The sequence below is a fragment of the Thunnus thynnus genome, chromosome 22 (assembly GCF_963924715.1).
Source record: "Thunnus thynnus chromosome 22, fThuThy2.1, whole genome shotgun sequence".
NCBI classification, from domain to species: Eukaryota; Metazoa; Chordata; class Actinopteri; order Scombriformes; family Scombridae; genus Thunnus; species Thunnus thynnus.
The window spans coordinates 408,803-425,252 of NC_089538.1; the positions used below are offsets into that span (position 1 = coordinate 408,803).

Here is a 16,450-nt window from a genome sequence, read left to right on the forward strand (position 1 = left end):
AGTAAAAGTTAGCAAAAGTTTCTTCTTCTTTTACCTCCGCGAATATTGCCATCAAAGCGCACAGTGAGCCCGAAGTCAGTGGTGAGTTGGACCTGCCTGGACGTCATTGTGATGCTCAAACCATCAACTGGATTGAGAGGAGGTGCAACACGCTCCCCATTCACCTAGAGGAGATACAGCAAATTCAGTGTTTAGTTTTCACTAGAAGGAACAGCAAAAAATAAACAGTGCTTCCATCAGACAAAGACAAACTACTAACCAGAACTTTCTTCTTCTGCAGGAAGCGGATATTTAGACCGTAAACATCAATATACATCTGATCCAGGAACGACACCCTCTTGTTCCACCCACGTCGGATGTTCTTCCCCCTCACCACCAGGGGCGACAGTGAGTTTGGCAGGTTGTGGCCCTGAGTCAGGATGTAGGTATGGCGCCCCTGAAAGTGATGGGTGAATCTGTCAAATGTTCGATAGTGAGGATCCCCAGAGATGCTGCACTTGTCGAACTCTAAAGAGGATGATAAAGTACATGGAATATTTAAAATGCATTATGACCAAAACATTTCTTACACTAACAAAGCTTTTTGTAATATGACACATAAGGCCGTTCAGACTGATAGACTCACTGGTGGGTTTGCAGTAGAGGTCTCCATATTTGTCCAGGGCACACATTGAGTTGGAATCACAGCTGTGGTCCTTACATGTGATTTTGCCACCAAGGTTACAGGTACATGAGTCAGCACATTTATCTGTCAGCCATGAGTCTCCCACCTACGCGCGCACGCACACGCACACACACACACACACACACACACACACACACACACACACACACACACACACACACACACACACTCATTTAGATTTATAGACACTACTCAGTATCAGTTTCAGTTGGACTTTGAATTAAAATATTTTTGGTACAAAGATGTATTGCTACATCTGACGATATTTCTTTTCAAGTTATATTTGTGGAACCTTTGCAGAATTGCCTGCTGCTTCTTTATACCTGACAGCGAAGAGTTTCAGTTGGTGTTGTGAGACAACCGCACCATACTTACACTTATGCACTCACAATATGCTTCTATTGTACTTATACGGAGTTACAATTGCCTCTTCCAGTGTTATGACATTTTTAATCACTACATTTTATACCAAAAAATATATATTGCCTTTATTTTAAACTGGCTTGGAGCATAGTGTTAGTTAAGGCAGGGCACTCAAGTTGTGGTTGTATTAGCTGTTTGTAGTATGCTTCACAACCATTGGCGAATTCACAGCTGTGTGGCTGGTAACATCCTATCATTTCCATGTAGGTGTACATTGCAGACATTATAGCCTGATGCTATCACTGTACTCTGCTTGTCACACTCATGCCAACGCCAACACCCTAACCTCCTCCCTATGTGGTAAGGAGGAGAATCTAACTGTGTAACCATTTGCTATAAATGGTCACTCCTTGATATGTCTCTGATTGAATTATATTGCAGACAGACCTTTATTCATTTTTCTATTCTGTTTTGTACTTTTGATAATATTTTAGTAGGACATCTTCCTGTTTTTTTTTAAGGATCCAGGATGTGTTGAGTCTTATTAACAATAATGTTCAACAATTTAAAAAACTGCAAAGTCGCAAAGTAATGTAACAACATTTTTTTTCAAAATAACTCATATACTTTCTAACTTTCTCTATTACCACAGAGTGGTGAGTATCGACATGTCTGTTGTACTGATGGAATTAGTGCTGTGGAACATTGTACTGAATTTACCATGTGAGTTAGTATGGGTAACTTGGCCTTTAGAATATGTAATATTTTATTTGTTTGGCTATAATTTGTTCTCTAATTAAATACCATTTATCTGAGACTGCACAAACTAAACAATGTCTACTTTTGAGTCCTCAGAACAGGTCAATGCCTTAGTGTAAACAATTTCCCTCTGTTTCATTTGAAGGTTTTCGAGAAATCTGAAGTGGTGACAGTGTTCAAAATTTCACAAGAAAATTCTAATTTTTATTAGTTTTGATTTTATAATGTTTTTTCTATAATTAGCGCAAAAAATATTATTATTATTACATTATTGGGACAGTATACAGCTGTAAAAACTAATATTAAATTTACTTTTTTTCTTTCTCCCTTATTACCCATCAAATTTATTTTTGGTATAGACCCTACCATTTGTCTCTACTAAACTCTGTGCACTAAAACATTTAATCTGCACCTTTAATGCTTATAAATTGTATGTGTTTCTGATTTCAGTATTCAGGATGTTGTGCAGTATGATACCATATCCAGCCAGCAACAAAATTGACTCTGCTTCACTCACATCATGGTACTCTCCATCTGAGTCCAGACAGCCACATTTGTCTAGACGGACACACTTGCTGTCACTGAGGACAAAGCCGGCGTCACACTGGCAGCCCTCCACACAGGTGGCTGGGGGGAGGTGACAGAACATGGGGAAGAGGTCGGAGCAGGTGGGGGGGCAGGGCGTGTTGCAGTCTGAATAGTGGCTGTTAGGAGGACAGGGCAGGGCTGCAGGAAGAGAATTAAGTATTAAAAGAGTAAAACTAGAATCTTTTCTTCATTTAAAGTGTTAATTACTGTTACTTACGACAGAATGTGTTGTTCCTCCAGCTGATGGTAACTCCGGCGCTCTGACAGGCCTGAGCGTACGCCTCCACGTTGTCACAGAGTGTCACCTGCATGCCGTCATACTCACACATGTCGTAGACGCAGTTACCCAAGAAAGCCTCGGGAGGCACCAGAGAGTGGCAGGGCTTGAAGCGGTCAGAGAGGATGACCTCGGCACACTGAGCCTCGTACATCTTCTCTTCTTGTGCTGTGCAGTTGGGATGGATGTCTGGACGAGTGTCTGGCTGACAGCTTGAGAGAGGAGAGTGTTTGGATGAGTGCTTTCCTTGGTGACTTAACTGATATCATATAGATATATATGACAATTTGTGCATCTATTACTGTTATTTCTAGGCTGGATTATTACAATTCCTTATCATCAGGCTGCCCTAACAAATCATATCTCATAGTACCCTATTACTCCACTAGAGCTCTGTGCTCCCAGAATGCAGGCTTACTTGTGCCTGCATTCTGGGAGCTTACTTGTTACTTAGAGTCTCGAAAGTAGAAGGGGAGGCAGAGCCTTTAACTATCAGGCTTCTCTCCTGTGGAACCTTATTTCAATTTTGGTCCAGGAGGCAGACATGCCCTCTAAGTTTAAGAATAGGCTTAAAACTTTTTGATAAAGCTTATAATTAGGGCCGGACTAGGCTTGCCCTGGACCAGCCCCTAGTTATGCTGCTATAGGCCTAGACTGCCGGGGGAATATTCATGATGCACAGAGCTCCTCTCTCCTCCTCCCCTGCTCTCCATCTATATGCATTCATGTACCATTAACATGTTTCTAATTTGGCATCCTCACCGTAGTTTTGTGCTTCCTCGTCTCGCAAGACATCTTCGATTGCGGACCGACTGCTGTCCAGTTTGACACCTATGCTGCTGCTATTATTAGTCATATTTCTATCATTATTATTATTGTTGTTGTTGTAGCTTTTTCTGTGTCTCTCTCTCCCCTCTCCCCCTCCCTCTTTTTCTCTCAACCCAACCAGTCAAGGCAAATGGCCACCCACCTAGAGCCTGGTTCTGCTCAAGGTTTCTTCCTGTTAAAGATTTGCTGCTATCGCCAAGTGCTTTCTCATGGGGGAATGTTGGGTTTCTATAAATTAAAGAGTAAGGTCTAGACCTGCTTTATGTGAAAAGTGCCCTGAGATAACTTCTGTTGTGATTTGGCGCTATATAAATAAAATTGAGTTGACTTGATCTGCAATAACAAAGAATGTTTTACTGATGCTCTGGTTGATTTATTGCAACTACAGTACACCACCATGCATATTTGTGCTCCCATTGGAAGGACTCTCTTTGATGGTAAAGACCCCACTAAATCTTCAATATGTTGTGAATTCCAAATACAAATTTGTTGGGTGTAGCAAAGATTGCAGCCTTTAGGGGCTGCTAGTGGCACTTTAAACTGTTCAAGGGTGGCACTAAAAACACTTGTTGACACACTGCTACATTATTGGTAAAGATGAAGTTCACAGCCAAGTGAAGATAGGGTTTATTAAAAACAATGAGCTTATGTGAGCTCACCATTACAGTAAGATACTGATATTATGAAGCCTAAAAACACATCAATGAGCCACACTATTGCACTGGATGTCTGATGGAAGCACTATTGTTCCCTCATAAAAAGTTTTTGAACATGTTAGTTTGCTAAAGGTTTGCAAAGCTAAAAACCATTAGCAGGATATTCATAATACATCTCTACATCCAGCACAGCTCTAATAATGTTAACAAGAGAATATACTTCTAACTGGTTGAAAACATAGTGCTGTGATGTATCAACCAGTTGCACCAGTTTACTGCCATCAAACTAGAGACCTTGTTATATATGTACAACTATACAATATATATACAACTTTCATAGAATTTATCATAAACCATACTGACTACAGTGTACTTTGTGATTTTTGAAATACTTATGGAGCATGCAAATGGTTGTCAGAGTGAGTAGGGTAGAGTTCCACTGACCCAGGATCACTGTCTCCATCTGATTTCCAGCTGTTGCCCAGTTCAATCACATCCTTGGCTGGTTTCTTGTTGGGCATCAGGTTGTCGTCAGACGAGTTGTAGTTGTAGTTCCCACACATGCCACACAGCTGGAGAGAAGCAAGGCGGAGCAACATTATTTACACCGAGAAATTTTGGAGGAGGGACAATAAGACAGGCAGACTGGTGTTATGTCTTCATACCTTGTTGAAGTATTCTCCAGACACAGTGATCTCCAGGTGATGGACTCCGTCAAACTTCACCTGCAGACCAAAGTTTGTGTCCAGCAGACTGTAGGATCCACTGGTTATCACCTTGACTCCAGCTACGTCAACGGAAACAGGGGTTCGCACCCGCCGTCCATTCAGCTAAGGCAAGATAGAGACGTCAGTCCACCATGAATGATTTAAGTACGCTGTTTCCCATTCCTGTTTTCTCACCAATATCCAATAAATCTAAAAAAAAATAAAAAATGTAAAATGTTCCTTACCAGAACTCTGCGGCTCTTCTGCAGTTCAACCACAGTGTCATGAGGCAGGTAGACCTTGACAGAGCGAACATAGGAGGCCTCTGGTTGACCACGCTCCTCATTTTTGGCCACTATCTTGAATGGCGTTACCTTGGTGACGTTACACACCTAGAAGAAATAACATTGTTTTGTTTTTAAGTTTTCTACAGTTCAGAAGTTACTACAGTGGCACAAACATAAGAGATGTTTGTAAAGTTGAAAAAGAATGTGACATAAAATTCAAATTCATTCCATACCTCCACCAGAGTATAAGTGCAGGTGCCCATGAAGGTGTGCATCACACTGTCAAAGGTGTAGTAATGAGGATCTCCAGCCACATGACACACTCCTTTACCTGAGGAGTGAAATGATATCCAGGGAAAAGTGACAAATATGTTTGATAATTTTGTGGTCTTTTCCATCATTTCAAAGAGACAAAATTAAGACTTAAGTTGTAATAACCAGACCCATCCTTTAATCTGGGTGTATTGTAAGGGTAAGAGTTAAATGACCTCCAGGGCAACTGACACAGCTTCAGGTGTAATGAATCTTTGATCATTCAGTCTATTACATGTACCTGTAGAGTGGCAGTCCAGCACTCCTTCCACCACTTTACACTCCTGTGCGGGGCTGCACTGCCAGGGCTCGCAGGTGATGTTGTTGTTGCCATTACACTTACAGCGCTCTGAGCAGTCCATCTCTGTGAACCAAGAGTCTCCAACCTACACACACACACATAAGAAAAGATATTCTCTTGCAAAAAAATGAAAATCATTCCCCATGAGCGTTCCATAGTAGAGCACACCTACCGGCCTGTACTTTCCATCTTCATCCGTACATCCACACTCACTGAGCGGGACACATTTGTCCCCACTGAGGATGAGCCCGGGGTTACAGATGCATCCCTCCACACAGGGCTGGTTGCAGGAGCCACCAGAGCCTGCAGGGTCCTGGCAGCTGGGCTGTGGGCAGGCGGGGCCACATGGGGTGTAATGACTGCCTGGGGGGCATTTCAGAGCTGGACGGGGGTATCACAGAAGAGGACATTGGTAAGTGGATGTTTTTGGGATGTTTGTGAAATACACAATTTTATATCTGTCATTCCTCCCCAAACAAAAAAGAAAAACATGTGCATTATGCATAGTCTAAATCTAAAATCATAGTGTCTTCTTCTTGAAACTCAAGGCTATACTAAAAATTATAAGAAGCAACTGTAGTACCAGAAAGATATCATGTAAATAGAATGAGTCAAACTACAATATTGCTGCTAAGTTTCAGTGAACTAATTTGATTCAACACAAACTTGTGGATCAGAAGCACTTTCTCTCCTTTCATAAAGCAGGATCCTGTATTTCCTCAGCTAAAGAATAAGTTTTATTTTCTTAAATCAAGTCTATTTAGTGTTGTAATGAACAGCAGCCACTGTGGCAAATGGCAATTACAGGAACTACCATTATAACCACAAGCAACTGGTCACGCCAGACCAAGCCTGAGTGTATGGAACTGAACATTCATTCTAACAGACTTGACACACAGACTTACGACAGAAGGTGTTGTTTCTCCATGCGATGGGGACTCCCCCAGCAGCACACATGTCGGCATAGCTCTCTATGGCTTGGCACAGAGCTACTGTCTCGCCTCCAGTGGCACACATGTCATACACACAGTTTTCAAAGTAGGGCTCAGGAGGCACGACAGAGAGGCAGGGCTTAAAGATACCTGAGGTCAGAGAGGGAAAGGAGTAGAGATGTAGTTGTGGTGAATGCTATTAAATTCATTTTGCTGTGATTTTCTGGGCTCTAGGCAAAAATCCTAGAGCCCAGAACATCAGAACATCCTCTTGAACCTGCTAGTACAGCTCCTATTTTAAAACATTTTACACTTTACCTCTTCTATGAAAATTTGCTAACATGTTTTCTGAAATATCAAATGGAATCTGCACAGTAGGCTGTTTGTGATATTGATGAAAATGGTGATAATGAATGATGAATGAGGACAGTTACCATTGGGATCAGTGATCATGCCGCAGCTGGTGGGCTTCTCGGCCTCCTCCTGCACTTCTTTATCACAGTCCTCCTGTGTGCCACCATTGGTACAGCTGGAGAAGAGGTGGAAGATTCATTACAATGGCATAAAGTGATGAATGTTGGTTATGTGCTTGAGCGTGTGCATATTTGTGGATGACAGATGACTGTCAGTCTGTCACCTAACACTTTGGTCTAGAGCATCAGATGCCCAAACCTTTTCTCACAGGAAAATTCTCAAATACAAGCCAGTATTAAGATAATGGTTAAGTCTAAAGTAATATTTTTCATGGCCAGCATGAACAAAGAAAGGGTGGTCCTTAACATTCAGCTAAAAAATATCAAGAGGGGGTGGAATGATCTGTGCTATAACGGCTCATACGATAAGTTTCATCCACAACTGAACTCAGAGAAATGGTGAAAAGCAACTGGAATTAATGAATGAGAACAGCATTAAAAAGAGAAAGTGAGAGCAGCAGACAGGAGAGTGTGACTGTGGACATTATACTGAATTTATAATTCAGCGGGTAAACATAGAGGAAGTGGTGAGTTTACCAGTTTCTAATATAAGCCTATTGCAAATTAAGGCCTGGTTCTCTCTGCAGTTCAGTATTTTCTGTAACAGTAAGTGATTTCGTTACGTCTGACCGAATTTGGAGAGTGAGTTCTGTTTGTGCATGTATTCATGTTTGTGTGACTCACTCAGGCCGTGGGTCAGGAACCTGCCAGCTGTCTCCCAGCTCATTAGTGTTGGCAGCGGGTGTTTTGTTTGGTTTCATGTTGTCATCTTTGGGGTTTCCATTGAAATTTCCTGCCGAGACAACAACATTAAGACTCACCACACAGTGACAAATCTCATGATAAAAAAGACATGACATTAGTCATTAGTTGTTATATTAAGTTTATGGTAGAATGAATGAAATGGGACACAGATAATTGCTGATACTGGTTCTTACCACACATTCCACAAAGCAGGCCACTGTAGGAGGTTGGCACTGTGACATCAGCGTGATGGTTACCATCGAAACGCACCCTTAGGCCGAAGGATGTCTCCAGAACAAGAAACTTCCCACTCAAGTAGATCTTAACTTCACTGATGGAGGTGACAGGTGGGACGACCACTGTCCCATTGACCTGCAGAACAGAGACATATGTATTTAGCCATTGTGATTTCTGCAACAGTGGCCACTGTGGCAATAAGTGGTAATTACAGGATAATGGCACATTACTCTAATTATCAATTATTTATTATTTTGTGACATGCTGAACGTACGTTTTCCTTTTGTTGCTCTACTGCAAAGGTGGCAGATTTCCCTCCAAGTCAGACAGGATTGTACATACATGGTTGCCAAACTTCTTTCTAAATCTACCACTGTATCAGACACATTTAAGTACCAACCCTCTGAGTCAGGTGACATACCTGCACTGTGCGGCCCCTGCCGAGGATGACGGTCACACCACTCACATTGATCACCACAGCCCTGACATAGGAAACCTTCTTGTTATTTCCTCTGTGCTCATTCTGGGTGTCCACGGTGAAGTACGACAGGCCGGAGGAGACATTGCAGGGTTTTGTCAAGGTGTAGGAGCAGGCTCCCATATAATGGTGGGTGTATTTGTCGAAGGTGGTATAGTGAGGGTCACCTGACACTGAGCAGATACCGTTTCCTGTGGTAGAACAAGAGGGGGAAGAACTGAGCTTGATTTGATGTGTGCACTGACGTATGTGGAGTCTAAACTTTGTCTGTTGGAGTTTGCTGATGTATCTTAGTCTTCCTCTATTTTGAGCTGAAAAAAAAATAAACCATTGTAGCATGCAGTACATGGAATGGGTTGTAAATCAGATTAAACATGTAAAATGTTTATGGTTCTTTAAGGAGTCTCTAAGTTTTTTTTCCACTGTGAATTTTATACACCTATGCATGTATGTATGTAATACTCCAATTTTATACTTATTTGAGTTCCCAGCTGCATTATTTCAAAAAAAGATATTGCATAACAGCACAAATGATCAGTTTCCATCCAAATGTTTTCGTGTGAGTCATGAAAGTCCAGGGCTGGATTCACCTGCTGGGGGCCCCAGGGCAAAATAATGAAGTAGTGGGGGCCTATTAACCCCCATTTCTCCCACTCTCTATGCATTGTATACAGTATGTATTCTGCTGAAATAATACATGGCCCCAGGCTTACAGTGCGGTAATTTGATTAGGCACAAACTAATTTAGGAATACGCACTATAAGCACAAAATGAGCTGAGATAATGAAGAACTGAAAGATACATTTGATACATTGACACAAGACCCCTCTCAGACAGGACCTCCTGACTTTAAGGTCCTTGTGAGTTGGCCCTAATGCAAAAATGAGCTGCTGGGTGCCGGTACAACCCCCTCTCTTTCTGTAAAAATAAATAATATAAACAACATACCCAGAGGGCGGCACTCATACTCTCCGTCTTGTAGCTGGCAACTCTCAGTGGTTGGTTTACAGCTGCTGTTGCGACATTGGATCAAACCTCCACTGTGACACACACACCTCTGTTCACAACCCGGCAAGTACCAGTCATCACCCACCTAACAAACGCACACACAAAATGCATGAGGGTCTTCTCTCAGTCTCTTAACTGATATTAAGTACATGCTGGTCTGCACAAAGCTCTGACCAGTGTGATATTTCCAAGACCAAAACATACATTAAGCTTCCACCTGCTTGCTCATATCTCACATAATAGTCAATAATAATAACTATTATTATTATTGTTATTATTGTTATTATTATTCGTCCACTAATCGGAAGATCTGCGGTTCGATTCCCGGCTCCTCCAGTCCACATGCCGATGTGTCCTTGGGCAAGACACTTAACCCCAAATTGCTCCTGATGACTGTGCCATCAGTGTATGAATGTGTGTGAATGGTTAGCTTCCTCTGATGGGCAGGTTGGGACCTTGCACAGTAGCCCCTATACCCATGAATTCAGCCTATGAATGTGTGTGAATGGGTGAATGTGATTCGTAGTGTAAAAAGCGCTTTGAGTGGTCGGAAGACTAGAAAGGCGCTATACAAGTACAGTCCATTTACCATTTACCATTGTAAATTGTCGTTGTTGTTGGAATTTTATTATTGTAAATATTCATCATCTCCACCCATTTGCTTACATGATGGAAAACTAAAACAATAAAATATCTTGAGTATGTTCTTGAAATATTTTCAATCCTATTTTTCTTTTGCAAAATCATAATAGTATTTGTAATGATTTAATATTATTTTTATATTTTTTTTGTATCCTTTACTTCCACCAACCTTTCCACCACAGCTAAGCATAATAGCTCTTCTGAGATATTTCTGCTTTTTCCATGTATTCATTTATTGATGTATTCGAATATTAACCTTCAAAAACATGTTACATGAACTCTGGTTTATGTTTGTGCCTATTAATGGAGCCACAAGCATTAAGGCAGACTTACTTCACTTATTTGTTTCAATGGGCTGTGGGCCATGAATTATATTTTTTGTTACTTTAGACCATCTTAATGTTTTTTCCTGACTGTTCTGCTCACCTTCCCTTTGGCTATTTTATATTTTCAACATTCTTTAGCACATGTTCTGAGCAGCGAATGCCTACAATTGGTTGTACATTGGAGTATGTCAGAGCTGCAAAGCTAAGAAGCCATTAGCTTAAGATTGATGGCATTTGTATAATAGCCTCACTCCTTCACTTAACATGAATAATTCCTCCATCTGGTATTAGTATGCTTTGCTTATAATTCAACCCAGAGTACCATTCTTGTTCTCGTCATGTTGTGTAATATTGACAAACTTCATTGTTATGGCAAACTGAGGATCAGATTAGTACTGCTTCATGTGCACAATTAATGGAATGTGATTAAAGTCACTTGAAGCTCACTTACAGGGTGATAGGTTCCACTGGTGTCCACACAGCCGCAGTCTTTCAGTGCCACACACTTGTCATTGCTGAGGATGAATCCTGGGTTACACTCACAACCCTCCACACACACGTTCTCACAGCCGGATGGTCCGACCACGCCTAGACATGTCTCTGGACAGGAACTCACGCACAGAGAGTAGGAGCTGTTGGGAGGACAGGCCAGCGCTACATGGAGGAACGGAGGCATGACAGATGGAGGGAGGATGGACAAAGGCAGTGTATTAAGGAGGAGCAGAAGGAGAAGCAGAAGATAGACGAGTGGAAGGAAGGTAGGATAGAGACAGGGATTGATAAAAGGAGGGACAGTAGGGTTAAGACAAGGACAAAAAGTTTGATGTTATGTTGTGGGTCGGATGATGGTTGTTGTTCGAGCTTTTTCTGGATGAATAACACAATAGTAACCTTCTGGCTTAAGATTAATTTATTCGTCTCTGCTGAGGTGTTGAGGTGATTAAGCTACATGTCATGTCCAGTTACTATTGTAGCCACCAGCCTCCCGGATGTGAGGATATGTTGGATTTCCCAATCTTCTATGACAGTAAAGTGCATATCTTTGTGTTTTAGCGTGCTAAACTAAGATGTCCAATATCAAAGTTGAAATACTGATGATGGTCATTTAAAGGTGCAATATGTAGAATTTAGTGACATCCAGCAGAACGGACTTGGCAGAAATGGAACATAATATTCATAAGTATATTTTAACTAGTGTATAATCACCTGAAAATAAGAATTGTGTTTTCATTACCTTAGAATGAGCCCTTTAGGTCTACAAAGGGAGCGGTCCTCTTCCATGGAGGTCGCCATGTTGCACCACCATGTTTCTACAGTAGCCCAGACAAACCAAACACTGGCTCTAGAGAGGGCCTTTCATGTTTTTTGCAAGTTTCGCAGCACCCGTAGGTTCTCCTACACGCTTGGAAGCGGTGGGGGAGGGTATTCAGTTGGTTGAAATCTGTAACCTCACCACTAGATGCCACTAAATCCTACACACTAGTTCTTGAAAGGTTGTTGAGATATTTCACTCTGGATTAATTGGGCTGACCATTGCCATCCCTAGAGCCTAATCCAATATCCCTAAAGGTTAAATACAGTAACTTTTTCTCTAAACATTTTATGAGAGATATTACAAAATATATACATTTTCCAAGAAAAAATAATTAATACATTTGGAGTGACAGGGACATTATATTCAGTGACCCCGATGAGAAAGATACTAGCTGCACTCAGGATGTCCTGTGCTCCAACCGGAAGCAGGAAGGAGTGTGATCTTCTCTTGGAATGATAAACTATGTCATATTAAAACAATGAACACTTACGGCAGAAGTCTGGAGTCCTCCACTGATGGACTTTGGCCCCAGCACTCTGGCAGGCATCAGTGTAGGCCTGGAGCTGGTCACACAGCACATGCTGCTGGCCGTTAAACTGACACATGTCATACACACAGCTCTGGAAGAAGGGAGTGGGATTCACCACACTGACACACTCCCTGGAACAGAGAAAACACACTCAGTCAGTTTGGGGAGGAAAAGGCACATGTTGCTGATTTCACTTATACCACCCTCTCAAGTAGCTCTCAGTTCTTTTCATGTAAAAATTACAAATATAGAAATACATGAAATCACGTCCTAAAAAAGATAGATATTGTGGGCTCTATCATCCACACATTCCTTGCCAAGGAAAGAAAGAGCTAAAGCCAGATTTCACCTCATGTGTATTACAGTTTTTTACGATTGGTTACCACATGGTTCAACACTGAGAATGCATCTTCAAAACTCTTCACACAGTCAACTTTACCAACACACTGCTGGGCACAGCAGCTCATTTTACACACAAAAGCAAATCCTTTCAGCACACACTAACACAACAATTCATGTGTCAATCAGAACACACTGAGATAAAAACACTAATGGCAGGCAGCACATGAGGATCTTTTTATGACAGTCTGTGAAGTTACATCGCTGTTTTATTTAATTTATAGTTTTTTAATGTTTGATAGTGTCAGAAATGTGTTTATTATGTAAATACAGTAAGATGTAGTAAGATACAGTGTATTCTATAGGAACGAGTTATAGAAATGCAGCAGGAAAGCTTTCAATGGGCTCTATTTCTGACACCACATCTTGTTTTTTGGTTGAATATAGATGTATTTCAGTGTTGTTATGATTTGGCAGATTGCTGTCCATATGAATTATTTAGAGTTTGAACATAAACTTAAGACTTAAGTGAAGATGTAAATGTGTAAAATGTGCTGCCCAATGGGCTCCAATGGGCTTGGAGCTGAGAGCCACAGAAAGGGTCAAGAAGTCAGAAAGTATTATGTAGTTGATCTGTCTGTTTATGGGATCTGATGACAGACGTGTGTGTGTGTGTGTGTGTGTGTGTGTGTGTGTGTGTGTGTGCGCACACATGCGTGTCTTTGTGTGTTTTAGTGTGGTCCAGAGTTTAATGCCGTTCATATAATATCCCAAGAACAAACTATAACTGTAATCTGAAGTAAGATAAATGAGATAGTTAGATAATCTTTGCAAGGATACCATAATCTGTGTGTGTTTGTGTGTGTGTGTGTATATGTGTGTGCGTGTATGTGTTTGATGACTTCCTCCAATAACCATTGGTCACCTCTTTCAAAACAAAGTCCTCACTGTCTGCATAGTTGTAAAACAAGTACAAAATTAAAACAGTAAAGCATCATTTGGAAATATTCAGACTGAATCACATCCTCCAACTACCCTTTGCCACAATAGTCTGCATAGTCTGATGCACCCCCACCCAGTCAGATAAATAAGTGCTGACACTGCTCACAACAGGGAGGTGTCTCTTTTTGAAGTTCAACATTAATTTCATATCCTTGAGTCTGATGAAGTCAACATGAGAAAGTGTAATTCGAGATTTGTACCATGCATTCTAGTTTTAGCTAAATTAAGGAAATGAAGGACATGAAACTAAGTCGATCATTAAAATGAGCAGAGACTGTGGTCAGCCTGAATTCATGTTTTTTTTTTACCATGGATTCCAATAATGAGTTTTCAAAACAGACAAAAAGTTATCAACATGTCTATAAAGGTTTCTAAATCTACTTAATAATGCAGCTCTCTGCTGTCCAACCTTAGGTTCAGTATGTTTCAAGCCCTCATATTTTCACCAACATATGACGAAATACACTTCTGTGTTTTTGGGCCGATAGAGCATGCTCAGTAGAGTCCTTGCCCAGCCAAGCCAGTTCAGACCATGCATGTCTGAGACTTCCACTGGCCAAGCTGGCTGACTTCCTGTTGGTTTCCCACACATATGAATGGTATAAATTAATTTGATCATGCTGCTCTTCTAGACTTTCCAAATGTTATTGGACTGTATAGATCAAATTCTGATCATGAAAAGAGTTATTTTTCTTGTTGTCTTTTTTCAAAAGGCAGGTCAATAATTCAGACAAAAAGTGGTTTCCTCACCTGAAGGGACCAGCAGGATCTTTGATTTTGCCACATTTGTCTGGTTTCACCACCTCAGCCTCAAGTTTGGGGTCACAGTCTGGGTCAGGCTTGGTGCCCGAGGTACACCTGATCAAACACATCAAGAGGGTCAAGTTTATGCCACTCCTTAAGTCAACAACCCATACAATTTAATTCATTCTCAAGAATTATAGCAGGAAGAAATGTGAGAGCAGGTGAGTAGGTAATTGAAGACATTCTACAGCATTATCTTTGTGTCTCAGCTCTGAGCATGCACATTTAGAGCAGACAAACTTTATGTTCTTACAAGAAATACATTTTGAGATCAAAATGTCTAATTGTGTGCTCAGAATTGAGACATCCAAGTACTAATCCATACATTGCATGCATAGCTTATATTGTAGGTTTATATTTTTACTGAATGCATACACAGATTATAGAGAGATTATGCAGAGTGTATCCATGAGCCTATTGACATGTACTTTAGTCACATGTATGATTTTCCAAGGAATTGTAAGGAAATCTGTCACTTCTAAGATTACAGAACAGGGATAAATGTGCATAAACTCACGAGTCGTCCTCATCCTCTTCTGTCTGCCAGCTGTTACAGAAGTCATTGACATTTCCTATCAGAGTGCCATCTGGTCTGGTGAAATCATTGTCTGCGTTCCCATCGTAGTCACCACACAAACCACACATCTGGTCATAGTAGGAGCTGGAGCGACAATAACAAAGAGGATACAGGATTAGGAAATGTGGAGGAATGTCTTAAGAAGACTTAAAAGGCCAAATACTGTTTAGCCCTTTAATGGAATTCTACAAAGAGAACGAATGTAAAAATCCTTTCATCTCATATAATCAGCCAGGGCATCATCAGTAAGAGATGTATGACCAAATGTAGAATGTAGAGAGGATTTATTAAAAATAGCAATGACCTTTGAACTACAGCTTGCACAGATGCCAAGGTGATTTCTTCTTTTCATGAAATATACCTCTGTAGTTGGGTCAACCTACGCCAGGGGCAGTGATCAGGTGTTAAATTGTATTTAAAAGAGAATAAAAAATGACCCTCAGCATTTACAGATTTTTTCCAGACTGTAATGACCGGATTTAAAGAAATTCATCAATATTTAGGATTTAAAAGATTTGCTTGGTACCCATATCATTCTGCCTTTTAAGGTGTGTTTCATGTGTGACTAAAAGTCAATTCAAAGAGGTGTAGATGCGTCAATGTAAGTTGAAAATATTTCAACTTGAGTGAAAAAATTAGTTGATTGATCAAAAATGTATGGAAATCAGAAGAAAATGAGAGGATGCTGGAGGAAAATAACAGACAATAACTACATTGGCTGTTTGGGGCAAATAAACATGAACTGCAAACAGTCACAACAGTCAAATTAGCAGTTCATCATTTCTACAAAAAACGTGGATTGAAAAACAGCTGTACATAAATGTTAAAATTCAGCATGTATGTCAGTAGAATCATAATAGTTTCATACATTTGGTGTAATTCCAAAGACATGTCAATTATCAATTTAGTTTTGGTTGAGTGTCTTGGAAGTGTTATTATGGATCCCACTGCTTTTCTTGGCAAGACACATCCTGCTATGATGGCGCTGCTAGTCTAACTGTATGTTCACTGTATGTTCGAGCATGGATGCCTGGCCAATCCTAGCGCTTGAATGCTATGTGGGGTGTATCTTGCCAAGAAAAGCAGTGGAATCTAACGTGTCTTGGAACGGTCTGTTTTACCCTGTGTCTAGACAGCAAGCATGTAAGAGTCATTTTTCACGTGCACGTCACATGCAACCGATACGCTCCCATTTTAATCTTTGCAGCTGTCTGCACCAGCTCTGTGTAGGCAAATAGTATTGGTCTAATATAATCATTTAAATGGCCTCACCAAATCAAT

General features: G+C 40.8%; 1 protein-coding gene across 2 annotated transcripts in view; it reads right to left on the reverse strand.

Moving 5' to 3' along the window:
• zanl (zonadhesin, like) overlaps positions 1–16,450 on the reverse strand; it is a 43,391-nt gene that overhangs the window by 6,894 nt on the left and 20,047 nt on the right. For both annotated transcript variants that reach the window (XM_067580072.1, XM_067580071.1), the window contains exons 23-43: positions 15,110–15,253; positions 14,539–14,646; positions 12,409–12,578; positions 11,055–11,257; positions 9,576–9,720; positions 8,571–8,818; positions 8,107–8,284; positions 7,853–7,961; positions 7,130–7,224; positions 6,669–6,845; positions 5,936–6,144; positions 5,704–5,848; positions 5,384–5,481; positions 5,109–5,255; positions 4,822–4,986; positions 4,601–4,728; positions 2,613–2,884; positions 2,325–2,533; positions 626–770; positions 260–507; positions 35–164 (exon numbers count right to left, since the gene is read on the reverse strand). In XM_067580072.1, the coding sequence (XP_067436173.1) occupies positions 35–164; positions 260–507; positions 626–770; positions 2,325–2,533; positions 2,613–2,884; positions 4,601–4,728; positions 4,822–4,986; positions 5,109–5,255; positions 5,384–5,481; positions 5,704–5,848; positions 5,936–6,144; positions 6,669–6,845; positions 7,130–7,224; positions 7,853–7,961; positions 8,107–8,284; positions 8,571–8,818; positions 9,576–9,720; positions 11,055–11,257; positions 12,409–12,578; positions 14,539–14,646; positions 15,110–15,253 (3,473 nt within the window). The remainder of the gene's footprint in view (positions 1–34; positions 165–259; positions 508–625; positions 771–2,324; positions 2,534–2,612; positions 2,885–4,600; positions 4,729–4,821; positions 4,987–5,108; positions 5,256–5,383; positions 5,482–5,703; positions 5,849–5,935; positions 6,145–6,668; positions 6,846–7,129; positions 7,225–7,852; positions 7,962–8,106; positions 8,285–8,570; positions 8,819–9,575; positions 9,721–11,054; positions 11,258–12,408; positions 12,579–14,538; positions 14,647–15,109; positions 15,254–16,450) is intronic.